This window comes from Watersipora subatra, chromosome 3, assembly GCF_963576615.1.
Source record: "Watersipora subatra chromosome 3, tzWatSuba1.1, whole genome shotgun sequence".
Taxonomy (NCBI): Eukaryota; Metazoa; Bryozoa; class Gymnolaemata; order Cheilostomatida; family Watersiporidae; genus Watersipora; species Watersipora subatra.
Genome location: NC_088710.1, coordinates 12,535,936 through 12,546,385, shown reverse-complemented (window position 1 = coordinate 12,546,385; position 10,450 = coordinate 12,535,936). Strand labels below are relative to the sequence as shown.

The 10,450-nt window shown below is 34.6% G+C and overlaps 1 protein-coding gene across 1 annotated transcript; it reads right to left on the bottom strand.

Moving 5' to 3' along the window:
* Positions 1-1,044: 1,044 nt before the first annotated feature.
* Positions 1,045-7,906, bottom strand: LOC137391033 (biogenesis of lysosome-related organelles complex 1 subunit 4-like). The gene is made up of 5 exons (XM_068077374.1): positions 7,739-7,906; positions 7,347-7,418; positions 3,783-3,884; positions 2,070-2,195; positions 1,045-1,340 (listed from the first exon to the last, which is right to left on the bottom strand). Exons 1-5 carry the CDS (start codon positions 7,904-7,906, stop codon positions 1,218-1,220), a joined length of 591 nt encoding a protein of 196 aa, XP_067933475.1. The 3' UTR covers positions 1,045-1,217.
* Between the last annotated feature and the right edge of the window lie 2,544 nt (positions 7,907-10,450).

Here is a 10,450-nt window from a genome sequence, read left to right as displayed (position 1 = left end):
ACAGCAATTTATAGAGCATATCCAAAAAATATAAATTTGGGTGTGTTCCCTTATTCTTCATACGGTGTTATTTCTGTTGCTTGAAGATCATTACCATAAAAAGTCCATAAGAGGTCCTTTATTTTGAGAGAGAGTGACTTTTTCTTGCTCAGTAAAATTCTGTTTATGTTTGAAGTTTTCTGTTCGGAATTTTATCTTAGCAAGTCATTCAATGAAAGTTACGTCTAAGTGACAGATGACTTGCCTAAGCATTTCCTGAAGTATAACAAAATATGGCGGATAACGGCAGTCTGTCAACATTCTGGAATTTTTGTAATAAGAATTAATATTAAATTGTGTAAGTATGAAAAATAGTTACTATCTGCTTGATCACATTTGTCTTAAGAGCCGAGCCGTTATGTGATAAGATGGGGACCAAACTATCTGCTGTGCTAAGCATGGTTTTCATGATTTGAAAATTGATGCTCCAGTGTTCACCACTCCAGTGTTCACCAAAAATTAGTTTCAAGTTGTAAGAAGTAGTAAAAACTGGTTTGTAATAGAAAAATCTCTACCCTTTAATTTTATTAAATGCTTTTTGGATGTTAGTTTTGTTAGTTGTTCTGCATGCATATAGAAAGTCAATCAAAAGATCTTAAGGACAAAATCACAGCAACATGTATTGTGGATTTGATAACTGGCTATGCATATTCTTTCTTTAGAACAATACCGCCATTCATATAAGATTTCATCATACATACGGTAATCGCTTATATGATCGGACGCTTATATGATCGGACGCTTATATGATCGGAATTATGAATTACTATTGTCTGGTCTCTCCGCAGGGACCAGGTATTGCTGACAATTGTGGATTATTATAGTGAGTAGTGTTGAAGGTTTGTCAACGTCACACGATTAGCGAACATGAATTCCCGGCTGAGAGAAAAAAAATTGTAGGCTATTTTACATGAAACATATAATTTCCGACTGACCCAACCAGTTCATTGACTGTGGTTAGGTGAAAGTCCCCATATCATCTCTTACAATTATGACTCCAACAACTAACGAGGCTCCGGGTTATGTCAGAGAAATGACTAAAATCAATAAGTATTATGGTATTAGAAGTTGAATAAATATATAAAAATATGCTATGAAAGTCCTAGGAGTTGTTGGTATCATCTGCCACGCTATGGCCAACAATCCTGTCCACTTTGCTTACAGAGTGTGTATGCATGTCAGTCATTAGCCTCTGGCACAGGGAAGAACTCTTCAGTGCTAAATATATCGACAGCTTCAAAAGCTTGTCTTGGTTCAGTTGGAGTTGTCTGATGCTGCAAGCTGGTATCCTGATGTTTTCTCTGAAGGAAAATGAGTCTAAGATTTAACAGACACCAATAATAAATAAGCTTAATACAGCAACAGCACCGTACTATTGCTGAAACCAATTTCACAGCCTGTAGATGGTTAAAATGCATTACCGAGATGATTGCAAATTCTCCATGTTTCCATGATCAGCTGTTACATGAAAGAGTTGACTAATCGACATAAGTCGGCATAGTGAAAAAGTTTGCAGTTATTGAACTTTATTAGAATTAGATAGATGATGATGATTGTATCAAAATCACACCATTTTAGATACACAGTAAATACACATCCATGGGAAAAAATGAGATCTAACTGGAAACATTGAAACGATGTGCAATTAATGGAGTTTCTATTTACAATTGTCTAAACATGAATTTTTGAACAATTAATTTATTCGTCACCCAATATAAGTTTCAACATAAAGTTCAAATTTTCTCAAAGGCTCATAACAAAACGGTGATAACCAAAATGCAATGCTTTGCTGATTCTATTTCCAGTGTTTCCTTGTTTATCGCTACATTCTCATTAATAGTTATCATTTTTCTCTTTTTCTATGATTCATTGTATGATTTTGAGAGTGTTTGAGTGCTCACAGGCACTTTGCACATTTACTATATGGTAGGGTTTAACTAAACAGTCAAAATACGGTACAAAGTGGAAGCAACAGCATCATGCCAACTGTGACCTCATCTTTGTTGATTCATCTTCAATTTTAAACTCACCCCAATATTGGACAAAGCTCCAAATAGTTTTTTCTTTATTGATGCGAAACTGCTGAAATGTGCCTCAGCGACTTCTGCCTGTGCTTCTAGCTCTTTCAGAGTTTTGCTGACATGATTGACAAATATCTGTAAAGTGGTGAAGTTATACAGGAAATTATGCCTAGAAATTTCAACAATTCAAGAGTTTGAATGATGGGAGTTAGATCATCATGCTTGCTGCAGCCACTGGAGGTGTTTCTCCTCAGCACTGTCAGGATTTCTTGCAAGCTGACAAGATGAACAAGAATGTTGGCAGTGCCCCAATATATCTTATCTCTATATATTTCTCAAAGTTTGTCTGTATTACTGTGTGTCTTTGTATGTCCAGCTACAGCTATTAAAATTGCATCCGATGCATTAAATATTGCATCCGCAAGATTTTAATCCATACGCTCTACCACTGAGCCATACAAGGCATATCGATCAAAGTCCCTATTATATACCATTTAGCGTATGCGCACGCTAAATGACGCATTATTTGAAACTATGAATTCTATTGACTCCATGAAACACGAGTTTTTCGAGTTTTCTTGAACTTCTATTTTCAGTTTTTCGTAAGGTTCAATTGCTATATCGCAGTCAATTCTTTTCATGCTGACAATTGTATTATCTCCGTCGGATGAGCCTCGACATTCTCTCTCCGTTCGGTCAGACAAAGACAGTATGATATTTCATTTTTACATTTGTACCAGTATCGAGAGATACCAGTATCGTCGTATTCATAGTTTTGATAGATAGCTTTTGGTGGAACAGTAACCTTTTTTATACACCCACACATATTTCTATGCAAGAATTGTTATTATTAATTTAACATGTTCAGGATTTTTATTTTGTTTTCTCAGTTCGTACTAATTGTATCATTGTCGAATCATGTTTTATTGTAATCGTAGCAAAACAGACTTACTTTAGCTATTACTTGCTAATTATCTCACAATTACATTTAAACCCTTTTATAGTTGTTATATTTTTTCAATTTATTTTACCTGCACGAAACATTTTCCTCATGATATGTAGTTTGAAAGCTACAGTTGTTTGACTAAGTTTGAAAACCTTTACGGTTGTTTTTATTTTCTCTCTTAAATTATTTCAACTACACAAAACACTTTTCTCATGATATGTAGTTTGGAAGTTAGAATGGCAAATGTTGTTATATGTTAAACACAAATCAATTTTCTGTCCAGCGACTTTATTACCCGGGTGGTACAGCTAGTCATATATAAATCTTAGCGTTTGTCTGTCCAGATATAGTGATAAAGTTATATAGCAATGGAAGTTATCGCACAGAAATTTATTTTTATTCAACATATAACAACAGTTACCATTCTAACTTTCAAATGACATATCATAATGTTAAATAATTAGCAAGTAATGGCGAAATAAAGTCTGTTTTGATACGATTACAATGAAAAATGATTTGGTAATAATACAATTAATAAGAACTGAGAAAACAAGATAAAAATCATGACTATGTTGAATTAATAATAACAATTAGTGCATAGAAGTGTGTGTATAAAAAAGATTACCGTTGCAGCAGAAGCTACCCATTAAAACCTTGAATACGACGATACTGGTACGACGATTCTAGGAATAGAAATCCAATACAGCCTTTGGTTTCACAACAAATTTTTAACTGACAGTGGAAAGGTTTGATCTCTCTTAAATCAAGCAACTTACTTCCAGAGAGTCAATCCTATCAAACGTCTCTTGGAGCTTTTCTGATTTTTCTGTGACAAGAGGGAGGTTGCTGATTACACATATGTTGGTATCACTTCTTATCTGTAAAAGATTTCATGCAAAACTCCAAGAATTATCAAGTAGCACTATAAACTACAAAATGTGATTACTTTGACAAGGTGGATGAGATCACATCTAGCCTGTCTTGACAAACTTGTTTTTGTGGAGTTGTTCCCCCATCAAGCGGGCGAGCAACACAACAGCTTGTCACAAGACGTACTGCACCTGATGCATCAGCTGCACTTATAGGGAGTTGTTCTTTTCCGTCTATGCGACTTGGTTGCGATGTTATGTCGGTCGCCCCATTGGTAATCATAACTGATTTCGCGCAAAAAATTATGTAGAAAAAAATAAGATTACAACGTCTAACCAAAGACTGTTGGTTGTTTACAACTCTGTTGTAAACTTTTGTAGAACTTGAGAATAAAATCAATTGAAAATAAAATCAATAAGAACAAATAAAACTGACTGATACAAAAATAAAAATTAAACTGACTGAGCGCACAAATAATGACATGTTTAGTCGCTGTTGTTGCCTAGGTTCTCCTAAAGTTTACCGCAGAGACTGTTCGCTGGTTAAACGTTGTAATCTTATTTTTTCTACATACATTTTTGCGCGAAATCCGTTATGATTACCAATGGAGCGACCAACATAACATCGCAACCAAGCCGCATAGACAGAAGAGAACTACTCCCTATGAGTGCAGCTGATGCATCAGGTGCAGTACGCGTTGTGACAAGCTGTTGTGTTGCTCGACGGGGGACAACTCCGCAAAAACAACAGTTTGTCAAGACAGGCTAGATCACATCCTAATCAATAGTTATGAAAACTTCAAGTTAAAAAAATTTGTGAATTAATTTACTTAAATTGAGAAACCCAGCAAAAAACCTGGTCAGGTATGGTTTAGATATGCTAATAATTATCTGACCCAATTATAAAAATTACATCCGTGACCACCATAAAGGTAAAGCTAAAGTCATTTGAAATGCAAGTTTGATGAAAAGTCAAAAATAACACGAAGAATGGGTACAGCTCTATATGAGATGGGTACAGGAGCATGTGAGATGGTTATAACCTTATATGAGATGAGGACAGTTCTATATGATATGGGTAAAGTCCAATACGAGATGGGAACAGTTCCACATTAGATAGGTACAGTTCCATATTACATAAGTCTAGTTCCATATTATATGAGTACATCGAAAAAATTTCATCAATAATTTTATACACTAAATAATTGAGACCGTAACTTCTTCAATGCTTTCTATAAAACCCAGTCAGAGATCGCAACAGGTGCATCTTTACGCTTCAGAAACAGGGTAGGCATTTTGGACGGGAAAGAAACATTCCCCAGGAGAGTGAAAAAATCCGGGATTAAGTTGGAAAATCGGGAAAAAAATGGGGAAAAGTGGTAATAAGTGGAAAAAAGTAAAAGAAATCGAATTTTACTAAGAAGTAGTTGACTAATTTCAATAATTGCCAACAATTTGGCTCATGCATCCGGTTTATTGCTGCCGGGAGTGAAATGCTGTTGGAAAATACTTGCCTGGGCATAATATTGAGTGAAATTCTGAGTGGATTATTAAGAAGTTACACAGATTGAATCATAGCCTGTGAGTTCCTCTTAGACTGAGACTTTATTAATGAGAACATACAGTACCTACATTCAGGTCAGCTCAATAAATGTAGTTATTTAAAAATAATGTAATAAATGTCAGTGAGAAATGCTGACATTTCACTCAATAGGCCAGCTTAATTTGTGAGAAAATAAATGGGCCTGATAGAATTAGAAATTCTGAGTTTAGCTAGTCAGAAATGCTAGTCTGCTCATCACAATAGATCAAAGTAATTTTAGATATGAAATTGACTTTACTACTTATTACTACTGAGCGTATATAACACTGGTGAAACTCTCTCATTTGTAACTCAACTTTCACCGTATTAAGTACAGCTGAGTATTGAGTATACCATAGCTATGTCAAAACATATGCATGTTATTATTGGCAAAAAAGTTGTTAGCTTAAGTTTGTTTTTTGCAAACTAAATATTTATACTTTAGCCTACTTGTTTCCACTAAACACTTTTTTTCCCAGGTCGGCAAATACCGGTATTTACCACACGAGGAATAATGTGCCAACTCTGTTCAGAAAGCAATATGAATCTGCCATTGAAACTGAAAAAATTTATAAAAACCAAATCTCGTTCAAATACTCCTAAGGTTTGTTTATTTTCTGCATGAAAAATAGTAGCATTAAAATGTACATCATATTTTAAACATAATCTTTGTAGATACTAATCACACATGTCATGCTCGAGATTCACTTTGACTACAACTGGTGTGTGTTTACATCATCTAAACGAGTTGGAGTTTGCTGCAGATGCTTTTCAGAGTTTGATATAAATCACAACATATACCGTAAAACTTCCATTTTAAGGCCAACTATATTTGAATACCACCTCTAATAAAACGCTACTATGGAAGATGGTTGCAAAATAGAGCACCACCCTCTATTTGACCGCCACTTCTATTTGATTGCCACTTTGACATTCCCTGATCTTGACTAGCCCATAATAGAAAGTGATCACTAGAAAAGTGTCCACAAAATGGTGGTAATAGCTACTTCAATAACAATTACTTTTTTCATTGTTGCTGTAATGGTTGCCATGATTTTAGTGATGGTGTACCTGAGAAGATCAATCGTCATAATTATCAGAACTACACTCTGATTTGAAGACACTAAGATCAAAATCTTATCCATCATTTTCAGATTTGTCCATAATGTAGTTTATACTTAAAGTGATTTTCAAGTACACCTGAAGACTTTAAAGTGTTTTGATGAATGATGAGAATACTCTTCAGGAACACTGTAGAACGTATTCTAACTTTCTAACATCTTTAAAACTTAAAAATGTCATGTCCGTCTTCCAACTCCAAAGCTTATGGTTTTTTTTCAAAATTTTGAAAGCGACACCATCGAAATAATTGATGAATGTATCCTTCAAATATTAGAAAATCAATGTAGTTCCTTGTTCAACTTGATCTGATATTTCGACGTATATGAAAAACTGCTTAATAAAAATGCTAAGGCCGATGGCATTTATCACTTTGCCAGAAGGAGAGTGCAAAATATAAGGTGAAATTTGCATTGCTTCGCCTGCTTTTCATTCGGAATTCATCTTACCAAAATTTTGTTGAACCAGTCGAAAAAGGCAGCGTTGCTCTCTATTTGAACGTCACCTTTAATAAAACATCATTATAGGAGGGGTTGAAAAATACAACGCCATAGTGTTCTAATAGAGGTTTTACGGTATGTACATACGGTATACATACCGTATGTACATATGTACATGTATGGTATGTATACATCTTTACTGTTTTATGGTATGTACATATATAGATATTTGCTTCACATATATAGATTCAACTTTTTATAGCTCAAAATACACACATTTCATAGCGGAATATAGCAAGGAAAACAGTGAAACTGCTTACATAAGCTCACCATTTCTACAACTTCCATAAATTCTGTAATTTTTAACAGCATGGATTCAATCTCATCATTCAGGTGTTTCTCCTGTAAATACAAGGACACTTATTAGTCAGAAATCACAATTGACCAGCCCGAATAACCCTCTTTCTCACAACCACGTATATTCGTAGACATACAATGCCACTGAACAGCAATATAAGAAGATTAAAAAAGCAAGCTCATACCTATAGAAAAAAAGTATACTTCAATTGTTTTGTGGCAGTATTCTTAGCTATCTTGCACTTGATCTTGAAATTGCAGACTCACCAAACTAGCATGGCTTCTAGTTTCATCAAGGTACCGTCGCAAGTAATTGGACAAAGTTAAATATTAAACCGACAAAGAAAAGGCAAAAAAAATCAAACCTGTAAGGTGGATTCCACAGTAATAAGTTCAGCAAACTGATCAGACACCAATTCTGCTTCAGTTTTCGTAGCAGAATTGTTGTTTGAGCTCCCAAGATGCTCTGTTGCAGTCAAAGGTTTCGTATCTGATTGATTTTCTTTTTGGGTCTTATGAACATCAGAATCCATGTTCTGTCAAAAGTAGACATTTCATTATTCTAATATCAAAGTTACCTGGGATGACTTAGGACATAAAAAAGTGTTTTTCTGGTGTTATGCGTCTGTTTTTAGACCAAATAGTCTGACAAGTAATGTTACAAACCATGAAAATTTTCCATTTTACAAAAATAAAGGATGAACAGATTTTGTCCCACAAAAATGTATTACAAGAGATTCACATATCAGGCAATCACTATATAGCATACAGTGGCATATAGCCATTATAATGAAACTAGATGCCTATTGATTGTTCACACCTATCGATAAAAGCTCCAGCTGATTCTTGCCTATCCCTATGCTCTTGAGTAAATAATGCTGCCCATAACACCACAGCTGTACAATACAAAATGCCAACGACACAGCGTTACAGTTTTGGTCTGTAAACTAGGATTTCGAGCAGTGAAGTGCGATCTATTTAAACAGCCCTAATATCTTACAAGTAAATCCCAACATGTTGAGAAAAAATCTAAGCTCAGGCATACGATGTACTTATGATGTCAAGTTATTTAAGAAAGCATCGAGAATAAGTTTTACTGAAAACTTGTTAACCCTTTGGCAGGCAGAGCGACATTATTGTTGTTTCGCGTTACTGACGCCAATGGGCAGAGCGACTATTATGTCGCCACGCGAACGTGTTTTATAAAGTGATTTCTGGTTAGCTTATTACGTTTTTTAATTTAACTTTTTTACTAATAGTAAACTAAAAGATATTGGTCTCTGTTAGCAACCAAAAGATTAGCCATTTAAAAAAAACTGATCGTTTTCGCAATATTAAACGAACGAAAAATCTGAAATAAAAACGTATTTGAATAAAATGGGGATTTTCGTTTGTAGCTTGTTTATGCTTCTGTTACTGCTTTCTGAATATTTTCCCAGAGTGCAACAACTTTCTTTTACTGTAATGGCGTCCTCCAAAGGCTAGAGGCAAAGCTATAGAGGAACAATAATGAGCACATGATGTCAAGACTGTGGTGTAGGCCTCTGCAAGGGCAAATGCTTCCAAAATTACTATAGCTAGAGAAACACTTATATAAGAATTTGACTTATAAATATTTATTTGTATTCACCTGTATAATAAAAACACAATACGCATATACAATATCATAAATAAAAGTGTATCAGAGATTTTTTTAAATCAATTTGTGAGAAATTAATCTGCCCAAGGGGTCTCAAATTGCCCAAAAAACTTGCCTGTGAAAGGGTTAAACTAAGCAGTAGTCATTTGACTGGCTGTATATAGTGCATCAAAAAATAATGAAAATGGGTGAAATGAAAGATTGATCAATTCTGGCTAGTCTTTTGCTAGGGTAGACGCCACACCGTGTTGATATGTAAAGCTTTATGAGGAGATAGTCGCTTTTGTGACATGAGAATGAGAGAGGATGGATGCTGGTAGCATGGTGGCTCCAATGGAGCAAAATTAGATTCAGCTACAACACAGCACTAGCCATTACTTGTGTTATAGAAGTTCCACTATTTCTTATGTAGCTGGAAATTTTATGACTAACAACCAGCCCACTGAGGGTCATTTTATGCCTCAAAATGGGTACTATTGTGATAACAGCTGTTAAGTTTACAACTATAAAAAAGCCTTCTAGTTAGACCGGAACGTGCATAGCCTAGAAAGTAGATATTATAAAAAAATGATAGCCTAGGCAGCAACACTACGAAGAACCTATGCAGCGGCAGCTTGCACAAAAAAAAACATGAAAATAAAAAATAAAACGGTGCATTTTAAATTTAAACTACAAAGTCAAGTAAACATGAGGTAGCTAATTGCATGTTCCTTAGAAAACTAAGAGTGAACAGATCCAGTCAATTGTTTCAGCATTAACCAGTAAACTTAAAATCCATTCTTCTAGTGCCACCCATAGCAGTTGTATTAGTGAGCAAGTGATAGCAGTAATGAAGGCGAAAGAAGATGTGTCTGAATATGTTTTACTTCTAAACTTAGTAGGTATGACTTTTTAAAACCTTGTAATAGCCTGTACAAATGGTCCCTATTTGCTAAAAATGAACTGTCAATTGAACAGTCTTAGAGTGAAAAGGAGATAGCTGGCCGATTTTAGCCCAGAAAATGTGTCTAAAATCAGAGACCTCAAGAAATTTGAGATTAATGGCAATAGAAGTTTGTGAACCCTTGGATAAAATTAATTTAAAACTCTTGCTTTGGAATTCAAATAGAATTTGTAATAAAAATAACTACTTGGACTACTTAAGTATCATCGACAAACCATTTATTTTCGCAATAACAGAAATAATAGATTCTAGTGTGTCAAATAGTAAAATATGTTCACAATACACTGCCGTAGCTCTATGGCTGATAGCTGGATTTAAAAAAAAAATTTGGTAGACATCTTGAATGGATTTTATATCAAGGTTAACATGTTAAGATGTTGAACTATTCTGTTTTTCTTTGTCTTTGGTTGTTAGCATTGATCTTTACTGATCAACTAAATAGAGGATTTAATGAAATGGGTGAGTGTCAGAATAATTCCAACATTTTTGTCGCTG

Coding starts and splice junctions, on each gene's coding strand:
- LOC137391033 (XM_068077374.1), bottom strand. CDS start 7,906: ATGGATTCTGATGTTCATAAGACCCAAAAAGAAAATCAATCAGATACG. Junction 3,885..7,346: donor TTATGGAAGTTGTAGAAATG/GTGAGCTTATGT, acceptor AATCTTTTACAG/ATAAGAAGTGATACCAACAT. Junction 1,341..2,069: donor GAGCTTTGTCCAATATTGGG/GTGAGTTTAAAA, acceptor ATTTTCCTTCAG/AGAAAACATCAGGATACCAG.